This window comes from Pan troglodytes, chromosome 3 (genome assembly GCF_028858775.2).
Source record: "Pan troglodytes isolate AG18354 chromosome 3, NHGRI_mPanTro3-v2.0_pri, whole genome shotgun sequence".
Classification (NCBI taxonomy): Eukaryota; Metazoa; Chordata; class Mammalia; order Primates; family Hominidae; genus Pan; species Pan troglodytes.
In genome coordinates, this window is record NC_072401.2 from 142,679,816 (window position 1) to 142,700,950 (window position 21,135).

Sequence of the window (21,135 nt, forward strand, 5' to 3'; positions counted from 1 at the left end):
AATTGGCTATCAAAATCTAAGAGTAAATTCCAGAAGGCCTCTTTGGTCCAAATAAAGAGGCTTTTATCTCCTGCAGGGGGAGGGCAGGAAAAGCACAGGAATAGGCCTGGTACTGAATCCTAAGTGCGGCAGAGCTCCGAAAGTGATTAGGAAACCCAGCTTGGTCGGCTATGCAAAGGTCGAGGTGCTTGATTGGAAGGAGATTCTGATGCAGGGGGAGGATCATCAGGTTTCAGTTAAAAGCAGGCAGATTACACATTAGAGGTAGAGAATGTGGGATGATTTGTTCACAAAGGAATGGAATCCAGAGGGCATAACAGAAATAAGAGACAGGGGAGGCTGGTACGGAAGTTCATCAGGCAACTGAAGGCACAGTTTGCGCAGCAACCAAGAAAAGGTGGGATGTGAGGCACGGAAGATGTAGAGGTGGGGAAAGGTTTCCAACAGAATTAAGCATGAATTTGCTGTTTGAGTCAATTGATCCAGTACCAAGTCTGTGAGTTCATTTTCCTCTTCCTTTTAGATTTCTCCTTTTTCTAAAGAAGTAAAACTGAGGGGACCTTCCCCTGCTTTCCCTCCTTCTGCTTCCCTATTTTCCCTCGCATTCCCTTCCTTTTCTGCAGATCCTCTGCTTAGGATTGGGGCATTGGCCCCCGCGGGAGTGGGCGGGGAAGGGGCGGAGCGAACAGAGGTGGGCGGGTCCCGTCCTATGACGTCAGCCGTAAGGCGCTGCTGTCGTAAAAGGACGTCCGGTCCGTCTCCTAGTGTCCGGAACCGGCTGTCAGCCTCTCTGGCTGTTAGTACCTTCTTTCCCGGAGTCCTGGTCCACGAGTTGGATTTACTGCTGTCGCGGGTGGGCCTCACGCCATTCCCTGTCCCTCGGCCCCCTGAGTGAGTCCGGTCTCCCGGCGAAAGTGAGCGAGGTTTGCCCGGAGCGCGCACGAGGTAGGGTGTCCCGCGGGCGGGTGACGGTTGCGGGTCCCCGTTGCGGGTCCCCGAGCCGCCTGGCACCTCCGCCGCTTCTCCCTTGGACGCCCCTCCGCCCCACTGGGTCCTCCAGCTCCAGGCTGGACTCCTAAAGCCGCAGTGCCCCGTGCCTGTTTCCTCATTTGGTGACACACTCAGTGCATGCAAGAAGTTGGAGTGTTACCGGAAAAGGGCTTGAACCCGTATAAGGCTGAGAAGAAGATTCACTCTTTTGAGCGTGCAGAACAAACTGGAGGAAAAAAAAATGAGATTTAACTTTATCAGAGGATTCAGAGGATATCTCTGAGGATGCAGAAAGTTAATCCGCATGATCACCTCGTGATTATTTTCTGAGGTTCTTTGGCCAGGGCAGCACGCCCTCTAGATTTTGTCATTTTACATATTGGAATGGTGCCTTAGTGGTCTGGGCGTTACGTTACCGAAGTAACCACCTATTAAATCTGGCTAATTTTCAGTTGCTACCGTACTGCTTACCACCTGTTTTTTTTTTTTTTAATTGAGCATTCAGTTCAGAAAACTTCAGTTTAGAAAAATCTTGTATTTCAACTAAATGATGAAAATTAAACATACTCTTAAACGTAAATTTGAACCCCATTAAAATTACATGCTCACTGCGTGTAGAGGGAAGAGCATTTGTTAAAGAGTCAGAGCAATAATACCTTAAATATCTTCAGAATGTTTTGACTTTGTAGTTAATAAATAGTGTTATTTGTTGACTGTTAGATGTTTTGTTTACATATTACATAGGAAAAATTAAACTTGTTATACTTAAGGTGTTGGCAGCGTCAGGTCATCTGAATATATAGCTCAAAAAAGTGATATAAACTGGCTAAATAATGCTCTTATTAATGATTGTTTTTGCTAATGATACATGATTCATTTGTTTTAATGAGGTGCAGAATACTTTATCATTGGAGAAACTTTTTTCTTAGTGGGAAAAGAAAACTAGTTTGTCTTTTAGGGTAAATTTTTTTGACGTTTACATTTTTAGAATCGTTAGTGCCAATAAATGCGTTAAGGATCACCCGCTTCATTTGGAATAATATGTGCTTAACGTTTCATAAGGCTTAGAATGTGCTTAACTATCGAAAGGATAGAGTTTAACATTTAACAAGAAAAAGGACACTTTGTTATACTATTTCTTAGTTTATTAAAATAGTAAATGCAGTCAGTCAATTATATCTTTTCTGTTCTCTTGTGTCAAAATAGGGGAAAATGCCTAAAAAAAAGACTGGTGCGAGGAAGAAGGCTGAGAACCGCCGAGAACGTGAAAAACAACTAAGAGCATCAAGAAGCACTATAGATTTAGCTAAACATCCATGTAATGCCTCAATGGTATCAGCTTTTTTTGATATCAGTTGGTAGTTGGAAAAACTATATACTATTTTATCTGAAGTACACCTGAATAAAATTTTAGTGAAGACAGTGTTTTTGCATAAATTTTGTTGCTGAATTTAGTATCTCTGGCACGTCTGTTGATTTCACTGAGTGGCAGTGATTGTTGTTGGATTTTATATTATTTATAAAACCTAGCATATTACTTTACATACTGTTGGTGATAAAGGTAGATATTGGACAAGAATAGATAATAGAAACTTTCATTTTCCAGTTTCTTTAATGCCTTAGTCTTATTGGGTTTTCATCATATTTTCTTAGCAATTCTTTCATTTCTCTTTTCTGAACTTCCTACTTAACATCTGTTGGGTTCCTGTTCTATTACCTTATCTGCTTGTGCTAAGTGGGTTAGTCCTGATAATTTCTGGGCTGCTTTGAATGGTTGCTGCTTTTGAAATATGCTTTTTGAAATATGCAAAAAAGCAAACAATTAGGTCATCATTACCTCTTTCATTGACTGTAGAGTTATTCCAGTTCTATTTCCACGCTTTTCTTTGTTTTTCTTTTCCCACTGTTCCTGTTTTTTCCTTCTCCTTTTGTTTTGTCAAACATATGAATTGTTTAATGTAGCTTAGTTTAGCAAATGTTTATTGTGCATCTACTCTGTGCCAGGTATTATTTCAGACACTGTGGGTAGCGATACATAGATGAATTACATGGTTCCTATTTCCAGAAGTTTATAGCTCAGTTATGTTGTATATTAGGATTTGTTTGTTTATAAAATGACAGAAATCTAACTTAAATTAATCTTAGGGAAAAATAGTTTATTGAATGGATAATGGAATAACTCATATTGCTGGGAAGGGGAAGGATATACCTGGGACTCAGGGAAAATTGGAACCTGGAACAACTTGTAGTTCTATCTTTTGCTTTTGTTTCTTCTTCCTTATTAGTTCCATTTTTTCGTATTGTCTTACTCCATTTGTTGGGTTTCATAGTTACAGGTAGCTTGCATGTCTCACATCACATATTGTGCCTCAGAGAAGGAAAGAACTCCGAAAGGCTGGACTTCACCCAGTGCCTGTCCCAGGGCTAACATTTATTGGGGTTGGTTGGGTGAGGACAGATTACATAGCGCAGATGTGACAGTGAGGCTGTCTTCTGTGTTTAAGAGTCCTTTCCAGAGAAGAGAGGTTCTGAATGACTAGCATGCCTAAATATATATAATGACAGCTAGATTTTGGAAGTGCTTCAATAAAGGTACAATGTATTTATTAGGACTAAGAGGTGATAAAGTTGGCTGTGTGTGGAAGGGGTACACTTCACAGAGGAGGTGGGATTTTCACCAGAACTTTCAACAGGTAGGAGGCACTTTTCAGGGAAAAGTATTAGAATAAGTAAAGACATGGAGAAGAGAGAATATAAGACATATTTGGGGAATGGCTGACCATTAGTGACTTGAGTCTAAAAAGAATAGGCCAAGAAGGTTTGGAAAGTGATTAGGGGCCAGATTGTGGAGAGCTTTTAAAACCATGTTTAGGAATCTGGATTTTCTGTGAACTCTATTATTTTGTATTCTCTTTGGAACGGTGCATTAGATAAATGCATTATTTTAAGGGTCACCCACTTCATTTGGAATAATATGTGCTTAACGTTTCATAAGGCTTAGAATGTGCTTAACTATCAAAAGGATAGTTCTTGTGTTCATTCTGTGGTATTTTATTCCTTACAAACAATTGAAAAACAAACTACCAATGTATTTAGCCTCCTTTGTGATAATGCCACTTCTTCAGGGAGTCATATACCCGGAGTATCTCTCTCTTGCATAGCTTTGTTATTTAAGCATGGGTAGGTGCTTGTATACATGGGTGGAGCTGGGGCTTTGGTGTAGTGTCACTTAAATTTTAACGTGAAAAGCAGGTTATTCTTTGTAATACAAGTAAATTTGCAGTTTTCAGTCAGCAGAAAAATTAATGTGATATTTTTATATGTTACAGGAATGTGACAAGTGTCAGAGGTAAATTTTATTTATTTTTCTATCTACCTTTAATAAAATTGTCCCTCTGACCTTTTATCTGACATTGACCATATTTTAAAATTTTATTTTACATGACAAGGCGGCAGAAGAATAGAGCATTTTGCTACTTTTGTAATTCTGTACAGAAGTTACCAATTTGTGCACAGTGTGGTAAGTATGTAATAATTAAGGACATATGCTTTTTATCAACTGGTAGTTCAACACTTTGAACTTGGGTGGGTTTGTTGCTATTGGTTACAGTGCTTACAATTGTTGATAATATTATGCCTTACCATTAACAAAATAACAAAACATGTTATTTTGCCTACCAAAAAACTATCAAGCCTTGGTTTTGTCTCTTTGATGTAATGCTGGAAAATAATTAAGGTACAATTTAGATACAGGTTACCAATAAGTGTTTTTAAACAGTGAAAGATCAGATTTCAGACATAACATTTGGTGATCCTGAACTTTTAGTTATACTACCTTAGTCTTGTCAGTATCTGTTTGTTTACTTATCTACATTTTGATTCCTGCTGATATTACCTGCAGTGTGTTAGACCATTGGGAATAATTTTATTCCACATTTACCTGGTACTTATTTTGTGATCAGTAGTTTTTGTGTTTGATGCTTACCATATGATTCATGAGTTTCCTCACATGTATTCCCAGGTGATTTAAATAGAGTTCTTAAGTCATGTGCCCGGTTCTTAAGTATAGGTGGAGACTTGTACCCCAAAATGATTATACAAAATAAAACTAAATGTTAGCAAGATGGGTGTTTCCCAAATAGTCTTCCACAGACTTCCTGAAATATTAATGGATATTTCTTGAAAAATATATATGGATATACATTTGAGAAATACTGCATGCATCCTCCTTTCATTCTCATCTGGGAGATTTCTATTATATATTTATATGTTAGAAGTTCTGAAGACTTGCAACAAAGAAACCCAATTAACTTTATTACTCTAGATTTACATACCCCCCAACTTTCGATGAACAAATATCGCTTTTATTTATGAGATAATAATAATAATTTCAGGTAGAACAATTTGGGGTATGCTCATTTAAGTGTGTTTATATGTAATAATATTCCAGAAAGTTAGTAGTGTTTAGGGCTATATCCCTGAATATTTCTAATGTAGTTCTAGCTTTCAAAGAAGATCTTTTCAATTCCACAATTAATGAAAAAGAGAAAACTGGCCTATATGGAACACTCATATGGTAGTTTTTATAGCCTTGTGTTGCAAAAAGTAATGAATGTAGAGTGAGGAAATAGAGTTTGTGGAAGATTAATAGGTAAGTTCTTGCTAGGACTTACCCATATTTTCAATGTCTCTGGGCTTAAATTTTGTAGTGTTGTTAGATGGATACATTTCTCATTTACTGATTCTTAGTGTTGGACATGGAACAGTTGGGTAGCTGCTGCCTCTCATTTCCAGTTTCTCTTCCCATGTCCTACTAACTTTGTTCCTTAGGAAATCAAGATAATGGAAAATTGTTTCTTTTGTGTTCCATTTTGTGGAGTCTCAGATGGATGATTAATGTCATCATTAACTCTCACATAATATCTGATAAGCAAATTTCCTGATAGTGTTTTGAGTCGGTAATTTAATTTGCTTCTAGATCAGAGGTTTAGTGGCTGTGTGGTGATTTGTAGCTGTATCACCGTATTGTTTATTGTGCTTATTTGGGCACTATTTCAAAATTTTGTTGGGAAAATGTTTAACTGGGGGCTTTGTTGTAAATTTTTATGTTTGGATAAAATTACATTAACTCGATAAGTTACATAATCATTATTTGGTTTGGTTTGAGGTATTATTCTGTGGAAAGAAATAACTTCAAACCACAGTTTTTATTGTGAATTATAAAATGTAAAATTTATTATAAAAAGCATTCCTTTAAAAATTGTTTTGAATAATCTGAAGATTGATAAGTTTTTAAACTGTTAAAATGATCATTAGATTACAAAGCATAACCTGCAATTTCTGATTTAGTACAAGCAAATTAGCATATATATTATTGTATAGTTCATTTTACAGATTTATTAGTAAATGTGTAATCTGAAAAGTCTGATTCGAGTAATGAAGTCTCAGTTATATCCATTTTCTCTTTTTAGTTATGTAAGCAGTAAATACTGATTCAATTTCATTAGTTTTTAAATTATTTCCTCAGGAACTTGGGCTGGATAAAAGGAGGAATTCGTGAGTACTGGTATGTATTCCTTTGCGAGACTAACAGTGCAAATGTTTTTCTTCATTAGGGAAAACAAAGTGCATGATGAAGTCTTCAGACTGTGTCATAAAGCATGCTGGTGTATACAGTACTGGCCTTGCAATGGTGGTAAGCTTCTTATTATCTCTTAGACTAGTACGTTTTCAAGGATAAGAAAATGTCATTCTGATCAGTGATTATTTTTTTCTAAATATCATTGCTTTGTCCCTTGTTTCAATCAATCTGTAGTTATCTGGATTATCAGTGGCATTCTTTTTGTATGATTTTCCCTTAGTACCCACTTGTTTCTAGCTGCTTCTTTCTTTCTTATTAGGAAACATACAAGGCATGGAAACTTTTCATGCTGATCTAAACAGAATTTCATTTCTCAGTGGTACCTTTTTTAAATTTTATTATTATTATTATTATTGCTATACTTTAAGTTTTAGGGTACATGTGCACAACGTGCAGGTTTGTTACATATGTATACATGTGCCATGTTGGTGTGCTGCACCCATTAACTCGTCATTTAGCATTAGGTATATCTCCTAATGCTATCCCTCCCCCCTCCCCCCACCCCACAACAGTCCCCGGTTTGTGGTGTGTGATGTTCCCCTTCCTGTGTCCATGTGTTCTCATTGTTCAATTCCCACCTATGAGTGAGAACATGCGGTGTTTGGTTTTTTGTCCTTGCGATAGTTTGCTAAGAATGATGGATTCCAGCTTCATCCGTGTCCCTACAAAGGACATGAACTCATCATTTTTTATGGCTGCATAGTATTCCATGGTGTATATGTGCCACATTTTCTTAATCCAGTCTATCATTGTTGGACATTTGGGTTGGTTCCAAGTCTTTGCTATTGTGAATATTGCCACAATAAACATACGTGTGCATGTGTCTTTATAGCAGCATGATTTATAATCCTTTGGGTATATACTCAGTGGTACCTTTCTAATATCTCTTAACCAGACTTCACAAAACAGTATTTAGTGTACCGAAAGCCCTGCTTAACCAACGTTTAAGCCTTTGGTTAAATAAGCAACTTAGTTCCAAATGAACCTAGGATAATAGTGTTCTTTAAAGCTTTACATTTCAAAAAAGTGTGTATATTTAACATACCTCTGATTACATATAGGATTTTTTAAAGTAAATTCAGCTTTTTGAATAATAAAACCAATTGGATTATGTGATGTATTTTGCTCTTTTTCCTGAAACATGTTTTCCTTTTAAATATGAGTTAACCAGTTTTACTGTATTGTAGTATGATTTTATGTTCAAATAAAATTTTGTTCAAATTTTAATCCATGAGGAAAATGATACTATATTTATGTCAAATGGAATATTTTATTTATGGTAAATTTCCAAGAACATGTAAACTTCTATTATGAGGGAGACCTATGATATATTTCATATGTGCATATATTATAGAAGCAAGGAGTGAGAATTATCATCTTGTGAATTGCTCTTTAAGTATAGGATTGTCAAGTTATCTTTATTCAAAAACACTTTCAGTCTTCCTTGGTAGCTTAAGTTCAGCCAAATTCATTTTTTAAAATCACTGTGTTTTTTGAATGTGAATAATTTCTTCTTACATAAAGAAAACATTTAAATAGAGTCATATATCATTAGTTGTAAATTCTAGAAAAGTGATTTTCTGGATATCTTCTATTTGCCTCCCCAGATTCCCCCTGAGAACATCAGGAGAATAAGATCTGGGTGTTTATTCCTTCATCTCACTCCCTACCAGGTTATCCTGGTTTGGTTTTATCCTTTCTCTAAGGACCACAGTTCTCCCTATATGGCCAGGTAGTCCTCTCCTGTTTGTCCTAAGAACTTCCCTGTCCTCTACAAATTATCTCTTTAAAACTCTTCTAGATTACCTAGTTTGAGAGTACCATCTCTTTTTTGCAAGAACCCTGGCTGATCCAAGAGATATAGTTGATGATTTGCTAGCTATACTGATAACCCATTTTTGCAAGTCAAAAAACATTCTTCCTATTTGTTGTTTACTACATTTGTTTCAGAGCCTTGAATAATAGAATACTGAATTGAGATTCTGAAATCCTGGCTTTAAATCTCACCTCACCTGTAATCCAACTCGGGGACTTGGATTTAGTCTTGGGCCCCATGCTTTTCCTTTATAAAGGAAAGATTATCTGATCCTACTCTCTTAAGATTCTTTCTAGCTTTTAATATTCGGTAGGTGTCAATGTTTTATTGAAACATATTGTTATTGTCTTTTCTTGATATAGAATTGGAGAATCTTACCCTGTATTTTAGTTCCATATATTTTACTTTAAATTTTTTCCACAAAGAAGTGTAATTATTATTAAAACATAAGTTGTCATAAGAGAAAAAAAGAAGCTGGCAGAAGTTTCGTATTTCTCAGTAATTCTAGAAAAGCTATGCAAATATATTATATAGATAAGGTATTTTAAAAATCAGAAATGGTAGTATTTAAAAATTCAATGTAGTTACAGGAATTATTATAGACAAGAAAGCTTAAGCTGTTGGTTCCTTCAAACTTCATTTGAATTAAATTCATTTTGAGGAAAATACTTCCATCTCTTTGGCTTAATTAAATAATATTAGGATAAGTGTACAGTTTACCTTTTTTTCTTTTGATATGTAACTGAGTTTTGTATATTGTGGATAGCTGTTGTTTTTCAGAGAACCCTTTTTATTTTTGCCTTAGAGTGAGTAGTAAAATGTTTAAATGAAGCTGCCTACTATCATTGAGGGTTGATAAATTGCTAAATGTATACAATTTTGATGGTTGCCATGGTTAAACAATGGTTGCAGGTGGTCAGGTGATAATGATTATGTATTCTTGTTCCTTGGTTACAGGGTGCAATATGTGACTTCTGTGAAGCTTGGGTTTGCCATGGTAGGAAATGTCTCAGTACACATGCCTGTGCCTGCCCTCTTACCGATGCTGAGTGTGTTGAATGTGAACGAGGCGTGTGGGACCATGGTGAGTCATTAGACATAAGTAATGAGCTTTGTTATAGGTGAAGGTTGACTTTGAAACATTTTGAATGCTGTTTTCGAGATTTTTTTCAGGATACTGTCAATCCTAACTACTGGTACTGTTTTGATTATCAGTGTAGTTACAGAAGGGATCTATACTGTCAGTTATTGTCAATGCTAGTATTGTTTACCTAAACATGGAGGGAAGTTGTGGTGGAGCAGGTAGCCTCTTTGAGCATTGTGAGTGTTATATGGGTAGCTAGTGGAGAGTAAGAGCCCCCTTTTCTCAGTTTCAGTTCAGTTTCAAGGACTTCAACAGTTTTCATTTTAGCTTTTATCAGAATAAAAATGGCTGAACAATTTTGGTGTATCTCCAAAGTAACTTACCATCTCTTCTAAGCAGTATTATAGATACGAGTTTTTTTAAATTAAAGTTGATCTTAATTACATTTGTGTTTTTTTAATCCAATAGGAGGCAGAATATTCAGTTGTTCTTTTTGCCATAACTTTCTCTGTGAAGATGATCAATTTGAGCATCAAGCCAGCTGCCAGGTTTTAGAGGCAGAAACATTTAAATGTAAGTTTTTAAATATTAGATGTTCTTTATACCCAAGATTCTGAATAGTATAATTATTAATCTTAATGAAAAAGGAATCAAGTTTTTTTATACTGCTTCTCATGGACTGTAATTTAACTCAGTCTCTATTTTCTGTTTCTAGAAAACAAAACAGTCAGAATATAGTTGTAAATTTTTCAGCAGGGATGCCAGTGGCATATTGGTTGGGCCAGTTCTTCATTTTGTAGGCTTGATTTGATTAGGCATTGCAGGACTTACACCTTTCGTGGTTCAGAGTACCACATGTCATTTTTACCTTCAAATTATTATAAAAAACCAAACCTCACCCTTCTTCCTTCCCATTTCCAAATGCCCTCCCGTAAGAGATACCACCCTGTTTGTTTCTGCTAGTTGGTTCTAGTGATTCTTAGACAGGACCGTATATCAAAAATACCTGTGGAGGTTTTAAAAATAATGTAGATGTCCAGGCCTCATCCCTGGAGATTCTATCTTTTAAGTCCGTGGTGGGTGCCAGGCACCTGTATTTAACCTATACACAAAATTCTCACGTATTTTCCAGTTGAGAGCCAGCATTGCTGACTGGGTAATAGTATCATCTTTACACATAGTTTCTTTCTTGGAAGGTTCACTGAAATGAGACACCATATAAAACAATAGTATGTGGTACTTGGCATTTAAAAAGCCCTTTTTAAATAGTAGTTACTATTATAGGAAAAAGACTGAAATTCCCCAGGTATTCTCTTCCTTTAATTTGGTTCTTGTTCTGGTATGAAATCCTAATTATTATACTTATTTATAAATTTAAAGTAGATAAGTCATCTCTGTGATATACATACGACATACATACTACACACACATAGACACACAATGTGTATGCATGTGTATATAATTCTTGCAATATTTATATATAAAATTCTCAAAGATTCAAAGAGCATCTCGAAGTATATAGCATTTTTGAGCCTTTCGTCGCCTTTTGCAGAATGTATAATACTAAATTTAATTATTTTATTTGCAGCATGGGAGCTTTGTGTGTTTTATAGCATTTGAACCCAAAAGACAGGCAGCTGTCTATAAGGCTATATTTCCATTGCAAGCTTTTAGTGATTTGATAAAAGACAAAAGAAAATTCTAAGAACCAATAACGGGATTTTAAAATTAATCCATTTCCCACAGGTGTTTCATGCAATCGGCTTGGTCAGCACTCATGTCTCCGTTGTAAGGTATACCAATGCATTTTTTTCTTTTTAGATTTTGTTTTTAATCTCTATACCCCTCCACCAGTCCTTGGATTATATGCAGCTATAATTAATTTATAAGGGACCTTAAAATTATGTAGTCTAATTCTTTTATTTTTGAGACTGTGGAATTGAAGTTGAGAAAGCTTACATGACTTTCCAATGGTCATCCAGTCACCTTGTAGTAGAGTTGTGGCTAGTGCACATTTCTCTGGAATCCTGGCTCTGTGTTTTTAGTGGAGAACATTCTGACCAAGATGATGAGAGTCTATTTTAATTAATGTCAAAATATACCTGCTTAGAAGAGTTTGGGTAAAGATTTCCAAATTTTTCTGTGTCCTTAGGCCTAGTCTCTAGCATTCGTTCGTCAAAGATTACTAAACAGATGCAGCCGATGCCCTTCCTCTCAGAAGCGTTTCTCTAGTTCTTATATTCCTAACCCTATGTCTTATTTATCTTCCAACTCTGTTCTGGTTTTACCAAATGGCGTTCAGGCATTATCTGTGTTTTCTTTGTCTGGAATACTTTTCCATCTTGGCTTACCCTATTGCGCTCCCATTCTTCATATGGCGATTAAGACTTCGTGTCTCTAAGATGCCTTTCCCAAATCCCATGTCTGCTTTAGTGCCCTTCCCTCTGCACTTCCCGTTCAGTGCTTAGTGTCTTGTAATTGCCTTTTCACTGTCTCCATCCCTAGTTAGACCATACACTGTGTGAGAGTAAATAGGCTGTTCACCATTATTTCATTTCATCAGGGACCTTATGAGTACTGAAATATTTGTGAACAGCTAAATGTACTTACATGTCATACTCAATATAGTTAGTCTGCCTTTTGTTAGATCATTGTTCAGAAGGGTCCTGACAAAAACCATTTCTGTTAAGAAAATGAAATGAGAAGTGTGACTGCTCCCAACAAAATTGTTAATCTCACTGCCTTAAGAAAGCTATATCTTTAAAACACTGAATACTGTCTTTTTGTATATTTTTACACTTTTATTTATTTACTTTATTTTGCTTCTCCTATACAGGCTTGTTTCTGTGATGATCATACAAGGAGCAAAGTGTTTAAGCAAGAAAAAGGAAAACAGCCTCCTTGTCCTAAATGTGGGCATGAAACTCAGGAGACTAAGGACCTTAGCATGTCAAGTAAGGCCCTTAAGATACTAAGGAAGTGATTTTTGCTTTCATACTTAGACAAAGTTTATCTTTTTTTTTTTTTTTGGTCTATTTTTCTTATTGCCTCTTCTTATTTGAAAAGATGAATGTGTTCTTTTAAGCAAGTGGAATTTTACAGCTTAGGAAAATATGTGGGTAAAGTTTTTCAGTTTTACTTGAATATACCAATATTCATTTTGATATTTGTATTTGCCTTAGTTAATGACAGCAAATACTGAAATTTAAGATAAAGAGTGATTTTTTTTTTATTTTTGTTGAGGCTTCCTTGTTAAATAGTTGAGTAGCTATAATTCCTTAATATTAAAGTGGTGGTAATCTTAAGTACCTAGAAGTCAAATTCACTCTGAAGCTATCTTAGGTGTGTGGTATTTGAGCACCTATGTTTATTTATGTAATATAGCACTACTATAGGAAATTATTTTATGGTTTTTATGTAACTTTTTTTGTGAAGGAATAAGCATGCTTATAGTAATGCAGCTCCCAATTTTGTTAAAGAGAAGTTTGACTCTTAACCAAACATATCAGAATGGAACCATAATTCTAAGTGACTGACTGCTTTGTTTAATCACAGATGTAGTTGCATGGTGAGGTGAGACTGATGATTTTGCTGATCTTCTGCACTGAACTTTGTGTCACTACTAAGGCAGAAGAAATGACAGGCTTTGTTTTTAAGGGCATCTGCGTTGTAAAATAGCTGTCTTAAGAAAAATGTACTGATACGAAATCAGCTGTATTCTGTGATTTATGTGATTTGAAAATAAACTGTCAGTGGCCAAACGGAAGGTATTTTCGTTTTAAACATGCCTTAATACCTTTGGAGTGGTCTGTTGGTCTAATTTGTTTTCTAGATTTAATGAAATGACACTGTAATTTTTATTTTTTATGGTGTTGTATATAGACTCAGGTGAAAAAATTAGGAAAATGTGACCTATTTTTTCATTTGGGATTGAAGCAGCCAATGAAATCCATGAAATTTTATAGAGGAAGATGAGAATGTAGAGAACTGGAACTAACAAAATGCCTTGTACTTGTCTGTCTTCTATAGCACGCTCCCTGAAATTTGGCAGGCAGACTGGAGGTGAAGAGGGAGATGGAGCTTCTGGGTATGATGCTTATTGGAAGAACCTTTCATCTGATAAGTATGGTGATACCAGCTACCACGATGAGGAGGAGGATGAGTATGAAGCAGAGGATGATGAAGAGGAAGAAGATGAAGGCAGAAAGGATTCAGACACTGAGTCATCAGATTTGTTTACTAATTTGAATTTAGGAAGGACCTATGCTAGTGGCTATGCTCACTATGAGGAACAAGAGAACTAGGGGAGCTGCTCTGGTGGCCGTGTGTGAGAGGAGCAGGAGTGAGTGTGTGTGCTTGATGAATTGTATGTGGTTGTTCAAAAGTACCTTAGCCACTTAGCCTTGTGCAGAAGACTAGTTACACTTAATGGGCCAAGCAATAGGGTGTAGCGTTTTTATAGAACTGATAATCAGGCTTATGGCATAAGAAAAATGAGTTTCAAATTTAAGATGTTTATTGATCGAAGCAATTGAAGTATCATGGATTGGATTGTTACTGATTTCAGTAAAGTATGTTTTGCCAATTAGATACATATATACAAGATAAAGGAATAGGATGGTAATATATTTGTTTGAAATTAAATTACTGTTTTTATTAAAAAATACTGCTTCATTCATTTGTCTGATTTTGTAAAATGTAATGAGTAAAATGAATTACTGTATTTTTCCTTTTATGTCCACAGAATGAGAGTCATATGTTGTTATATTCTAAATTTTCATTAAATATTCATGTCACCTTGAGTTGTCATGATAAGTATGTTTTAGTATTTGACTTATTCTTCTCTTTCTTCACAATGTATGTCCTGAGTGGTACCTATTATTGATGCCTTAAATGTATTGATAAGGTGACTAGTTAGCCATTTTTCAGAGATACAGTATCAGAAATAGTATTATTACAGAAGCTTTACCCAGGACATTTTATTTCCGTTGAATAAATCTATTATTTCACTTAAATACTTTTGACATTATATTTAATTTTTTGTTCTGTATTTTCAGTTTGTTTTGGAAAGCATTCTAATTTTTTTACAAACTGCTTCAGTTTTCACATATATGGAAACAGGTAATAGAGACTGTGTGGTATACACTTAAAGATAAGCAGCCCAGACCCCATCATTGATAGGTGGAGGACAGTCCTGTCACAAGACCCAGTTGTTACAACTTAACACTGGCATTTAATAGGGATTGGGTAGTTGTAGAAGGAGAGACAATATCTGATTGCCTGACATTTTAGATGTATGGAGAAAATTGTAGCTATGAGGATAACAGGGTTGGATGGCCATTGTTAAGCCATTTTTGTTCTATAGAAGCATACTTAACAGCCAAGAACAATAACAGGCAATGGAAAGCCAGGTGTCAGTTAGAGGGCCTCTGGTGGCATGTGAAAAAGCTTTTCACCTTTTGCAGTAGGACAGCTTGAAAAAACTGAGGAGCAAGCCCAAGACTTAATAGTTTCAAAGGATAAACTTTAAAGACAGTTGCCAGCCAAGGCAAGTCTATTATGCCAGCATCAGCAAACTGCTTGGGAAAACCTGTGGCCCTGACAAATTAGATGGAGACATCTGAATCGATGGTGCTGGAGATTTTTACTCCCCAGACTCCTGCATTTCTGAGTTTGCAGTCATAGCCCGCCCCTCCATGTTAAGGGCAAGCACTCCCCACTTCATTCTCAGGCTGGATGACAACGCAGAGGCTTTTTTCCTCAGGAAACATGCTCTCTTCAAGACTTGCCCTATCTCTAGGCCATTATAGTTAGTGTCTCCAGGCCTAAAATTAGGGTTAAGTGACGATAAAGTTAAGCAAAACTCAGTTGAGGTGCTGGAACTGAAGTGGGAGGAAACAAGACTATGCCCCAAAAGAACTGCAAGAATTAGGAAGAGTTGGAGGAATATGCTTGAGATTGGAATCAGTGCTTAAGAGGGTCAAAACATAAAATTAGGAGTTTGATGGCAGCCCTGACACTGGATCTTTGGATTGCTAAGAGTTAAATTAGAGGGTTTTAATAACCCGGCCAGGATCCTGTGAGATGGTGTGAACTCATTACCAGGATGGCTTCTTGAAATATGGAAAAAGTATTGGTCCTTTCTGAGCAAAGTTGAAACACTGGGATTACTGTGACATGGTGGAAGAATGGATTTAAAAGGTTAAGGGAATTGGGTATGCTGGAATGGATTGGAAGATGAGATGATTATGTTCCATGGGAAGGCTCAGTGGACACACCATTTAACAGTGCCATAGAAATGTGCACTGATGATGGGGTATAAGCATCTCTAAAAACGTGTGGTAGCTCATGGTAGGCCATATCAGACAGTAGGAAAAGAAAACCGAGTTCAGCTTGCTGATGGCAATGTATGACAAGATTCTGAAAAATAGTGGCTAAAGTGGCAGTGCCCAACTGCCAAAAGTCAGGGGGTTACAGTTAATGAGAAAGTGAGAGTGGTAGTCAAGGGGTCCTAACCTGCAAAGAGTTATGGAGAAGGCTAATGTAACACAGCACTTTAGGGACAAAACAAATGGGTAGCCAACAAGAATACTACTCAGTTTTTCCCATTAGATAAAATTAAGGATGGATTACATGGAAGCTAAGGGTAGTCACCCCAATAAAAATAAAGCATCCGTTGCTCAGTTTCTGGACCTGAGTCACTTTTCAGACCTGGAGCCCAGACTGAAGAGGTGGCTGGGTCCCAGGAGGAAAGACAGGACACCATGGCATTTGTACAAGGTAATGATTCCTTTTGGTGTTAACTCAAAGGGACCCACAGCCATTTGCTCTGGTAATTCTAAGCTTAGGAAAGGGGAAGTATAAGGGATTTCAAGGATTGTTGAACATAGAATCTGAATTGACATTGATATCCAGATACTCAGTGTCCCTGTTGCTCCTTTGTAGGGGGTGAGGGAGGAGTTGGGTTATACCAGGAGTCCTGGGCAAGTTTAAGCTTACAGTGGTTTCACAGCATGTGTGGAGGGCCAAGTGAAGCCTCTGACACTGCCTACCCTTGTATCTTCTCACTTCAGCCAGATAGTAATACACAATAGTATCACTTGGCAGGACGCAGTACCACCTTAGGGATCTAAAAGATGCAGAGATGATCGTCTCATCACATCTGTTAATTCACCATTTTGGCCCCTGCAGAAACTTTATGGATCCTAGAAGATGGCTACAAACAAGCTCAACGAAGTAATATCCTTGATTGCAACTTCTATGCTAGATGTGATATCTTTGTTAGAGCAGATACACGTGACCCAAGTGTATGGAATATCATCTTGGTTCATGCAAATGTATTCTTCTCTTTCAATAAGAGAAGGGAATCAGAAACAATTTGCATTTACACAGAATGGGCAACAATATATATTTACAGTTTTGTAAACTATGCCACTTTATCCTAAAGAACATAGATCTGTTACAATGACTATGTTGAGGCTGGATGAACAAGTGGCTAGAACATTGAGAACTTGGTAGGAGACGTGTTCCAGAGGGAGGAGATAAATTTTACGAACTTTCAGTGGATAAACCTTATAAATTTTTTGCCATACTCATAAAATTTTCAGGGTTCCAATGGTGAGGGACAGTTTGGTGCATCCGCTCTAAAGTATAAAGCAAATGACTACATGCATTCTTTTACTCTGAGGAAGGAAGAACAATGCCTGGTGAGCCATCCTGAGTTCTGGAGGCAGCATATGTCACACCTGAGGATAGTGTCCTGGCCAGTGTAACAGTTGATGCAAAAGGCTGCCTGTTTTAAGTGGAGCCCCCAGCAGGAAAGAGTTCTGCAGCTGGTCTAGGTTGCAGTGGAAGTAGCCCTGCTTTCTGGGCCATAGAGTAGATGCTATTATATTGGAGATATTAGTGATGAGATAAGTTGTGTTGTAGCAAGCCGCAGTAGGAGAGTCACAATGCTCATCTCTGGGATATAGAGGAAGCTTACGCCATCTGCATTTAGAGATTCATATACTCCCAGAGGCAGACAGAATGGTTTCCAACTTACCAAGGCCTATCTAGTTACCACCACTGCCAAATGTCACCTGTCAGCAGCAGGGGCAACTGCTGCACCGTTGATGGGGTATCATCACTTTGGGAGACAAATCAGAGCGGCCACCCCAGAAAGGCTAGTGGTTCATTATCAGTGGAATAGATCCACATTCTTGAAATGGGCTTACCTTTCCTTCCTGCAGGGCCTCATCCAGCATTGGTACCTGGGGGCTTATGGAATGTTTGATTCACTGGCATGAAATCCCACATAATATGTGTCAGGCCATGGAATCATCTTTAAAGTAAAGAAGGTTGGAGTAATAGGCCTGTGACCATGGGATTCACTGTATCCTATAGTGCACCACCCAGAAACTTCCTCCCTGATGATGTGGTGCAGTGGTGTGCTGAAAACACACTGAAGCAGCAGTTCAGAGGCAATACTCTATAAGAATTTCATACCATCCTTCAAGTTACAGATATGCATTGACTCACAGGTATTTCTATTCCAGTGTGTTTCCAATAGATAAAACGCATGTGTGGTAGGTTGAATAGTGTCACCCCAAAAGTCATGTTCTTCTGGAATGTCAGAATGTGACCTTATTTGGAAGTACGGTCTCTGCAGATGTAATTAGCTAAGATGTAGTCACGCTGGGTTAGGGTAGGCTCATATCCAAAGATGATGAGAGGACACACAAGACACACAAGGAAAAAAGCCATGAGAAGATGGAGTCAGAGATTGGTGTGATTCATCTACAAGCCAAGGAATGCTAAGCATTGCCCGCAACCACCAGAAGTGAGAAGAGAAGCATAGAACAGATTATCCCTCAGACCCTCTAAAAGTGATAAACCCTGCCAACACCTTGATATTGAACGTCTGGCCTCCTGAATGGCGAGAGAATACATTTTCTGTTGTTTTAAGTCATCCAGTTTGTGATAATTTGTTATAGCAACCCTAGGAAGCTAATATGCCATGGGAATTAGGGGTGGAAGCAGGAGTTGCTGTCGCTTCCAGTGATTCACTGGGGAACATTATGCTTCCCATCTCTACACTCCTGGGTTCTGAATGACTAGAATTCTATGTCCTCAGAGGGGATACCTTTCTTCAGGGGACCCAATAATTGCCACCATTGGATTATAAACTATGCTTGCCACCTTGGTATTTGTGACTTTTTATGTCTAGGGACTAAAAGCCAAGAAGAGAAATCACTGTCTTGGCAGAGATATGTGCCTTTCTTCATCAGAAGGAGGTAGGGCTGCTCTTACATGATGGGGATAGGGAGGATTATAAGTGGAATCCAGGCAACTCACTTGAGTTTTTTAGGTACTCCTTTGCCCACTTGTGGTGATAAATGAACATATATGGACATAGCCAACAGCCCCAGGCTATGGAGGGCATAATGACTAGATGGTTCCAGATGAGGGTTTGGGTCATGCCACCAGATAATTACCAAGACTAGCAGAGGTAGTAGTTGTCAGGTAAGTTTAGGACCTGCCCCAGCTTCAGAGAGCTGCCTTGGCTGAAATCAAATCCTTCCCAGAGCAGAGCATGCATCTGGTGACCAAGTGACTGGTCTGGCTAATTTAGCTCAACACGGCCCATCATGACAAATAGCTATGAAGTTACTATCTCTATACAGAATCTAATAGCTGACACTTAAGAATATGGGGGTATATACGCTTCTTCCTCTGCATTTTGGTCATGGTTTGGCAAACTCCTTGTTGGAATATTGTAATGATGTATGTAAGGTTGACCTTTATAAGTCACCTACAAGCTTCTACTCATGCAAAATATATTAGTCCATTTTCGAAAGTGAATAGACCATATAGCATGCTCACCTGTGCTTTAGAGAATGACTGGTTACTTATTTGCCTAATGGGAATAATTCAAAGAATGAAGCTTAATATATTAAGCCTTAATAGTATTTTGTGGAACCAGACATAGCACAATGCTAAATCAGGCATATGGAAGCATTTTAAATAAGAAATACAATGTAGATGGAGGCAAGAGCTTTTTTTTTTTTTTCTTTTTTGAGATGGCGTCCCAGTCTGTTGCCGAAGCTGGAGTGTAGTGGCCTGAAATCGGCTCACTGAAACCTCCGCCTCCGGGGTCAAGTGATTCTCCTGCCTTAGCCTCCCAAACAGCTGGGATTACAGGCATGCACCACCACGCCTGGCTAACTTTTATATTTTTAGTAGAGATGGGGTTTCACCATTTTGGCCAGGCTGGTCCGGGACTCCTGACCTGAGGTGATTTGCCCGCTTTGACCTCCCAAAGTGCTGTGATTACAGGCATGAGCCACCATGCCCGGCCTGGGAATTTTTGATAAAGAGCTTTGGTGGGAAAGCAAAATAATATACTAACTGCAATTTGCTAATTTGTATAACTCAATTTAGCCACTAAACAGCAGCACTTTTACATTAAATTCAGGTAAAAATTCAGTTAGCACTTGCTACACACCTATCATCAAAATACTAGAATACTAGGATAGATGAAAGATTTAAAGGTAAATACAGTATTATGTAAGCCGTTAAAGCTTAAATTTTATTTGAGAAAATAAGATGCAATACAAGGTTAATAGTAGCTAACATTTGCTATGTGTTCTCTGTACTGCCCAAGCTGCTTTACCTGCATAGGCACTTTGAATTCTCACAACAGAGGTAGGGTACAGTATTTAGCTCCCTAAGCAAGCCAGGCCAGTCTCCTCACCCCGCTCTGTCTAGAGCTGTTCTAGAAGCAAACTGCCTGTGCTCCTCCTGTGGTCATGGAACCAGAGCACTGTTGCTGCTGTTGCTGTCACTACAAACTAAAGGATCCGCTGCACCAGTGGAGACCACTGCCTCTTGTCACTTGTGGGTACAACCTGACGGCATCTCTGGTCACATGTCCTGGGGCTTTTTTATTGCCACTGAGGTATGCCATACAGTTGGATTTGCTTTGGGTCCACTTTTGTGTAATGGAGAAGTGCAGGCATCGTAAAGCCTCATGGGAGTGACCTCTAACTAATGGGAAACAGAAATTAGTGGATAAACTTATTCCCTCTTCTCCCCTTTCACGGTAACTTCAAATGTTCTCTCTGAAGGTGTCCTGTGAAATCACGAAATTGGCTTGTCACAGACTCTGGCCATACAGGAACCTACCCTGTGAGGTTTCTCTCCCCTCTTCACCACTTTGTTTCTCTTTCACTTACTCCTGCTTCTGTGGGACTGCACATTTAGTATTTTCTGAAGAAACTGGGCTAATGCAGGTGGAAGGTACTAATACCAGACTGAATGTGGGCTCAAGAAAAGTACAAAGAAAATGTAGAATGCAGAAAGGTAGAAATAAAAACTGGGGTCACTGTGGAAGGATTTAAGGATATTCTAGGCTGGACACCGAGGGCTCCCGCCTGTAATCCCAGCACTTTGGGAAGTCAAGGCAGGTGGATCACCTGAGCTCAGGAATTCGAGACCAGCCTGGCCAACATGGCAAAACCCCATTTCTACTAAAAAACAAAAATTAGCCAGGCATGGTGGTGGGCTCTTGTAATCCCAGCTACTCTGGAGGCTGAGGCAGGAGAATTGCTTGAATCCAGGAGT

General features: G+C 38.0%; 1 protein-coding gene across 3 annotated transcripts; it reads left to right on the forward strand.

The window, feature by feature from the left end:
* Positions 1 to 259: 259 nt before the first annotated feature.
* ZNF330 (zinc finger protein 330) lies at positions 260 to 14,333 on the forward strand. 3 transcript variants are annotated; one of them, XM_009448327.4, is made up of 10 exons: positions 260 to 397; positions 2,197 to 2,322; positions 4,320 to 4,339; positions 4,440 to 4,510; positions 6,606 to 6,685; positions 9,405 to 9,531; positions 10,000 to 10,104; positions 11,278 to 11,324; positions 12,368 to 12,485; positions 13,561 to 14,333. In XM_009448327.4, exons 2-10 carry the CDS (start codon positions 2,203 to 2,205, stop codon positions 13,833 to 13,835), a joined length of 963 nt encoding a protein of 320 aa, XP_009446602.2. In that variant the 5' UTR covers positions 260 to 397; positions 2,197 to 2,202; the 3' UTR covers positions 13,836 to 14,333. The 3 variants fall into 3 exon arrangements, with proteins under 3 accessions (XP_009446602.2, XP_016807741.1, XP_016807740.1); XM_016952252.4 differs by lacking the exon at positions 260 to 397 and adding an exon at positions 409 to 496; XM_016952251.4 differs by lacking the exon at positions 260 to 397 and adding an exon at positions 727 to 945.
* Positions 14,334 to 21,135: the final 6,802 nt, after the last annotated feature.

Excerpts from the sequence above, each read along its gene's own strand:
- ZNF330 (XM_009448327.4), top strand. The coding sequence starts at position 2,203 with ATGCCTAAAAAAAAGACTGGTGCGAGGAAGAAGGCTGAGAACCGCCGA. Across the intron at positions 2,323-4,319 it reads ATCCATGTAATGCCTCAATG|GAATGTGACAAGTGTCAGAG; the intron begins GTATCAGCTTTT and ends TATATGTTACAG. Across the intron at positions 4,511-6,605 it reads ACCAATTTGTGCACAGTGTG|GGAAAACAAAGTGCATGATG; the intron begins GTAAGTATGTAA and ends TTTCTTCATTAG.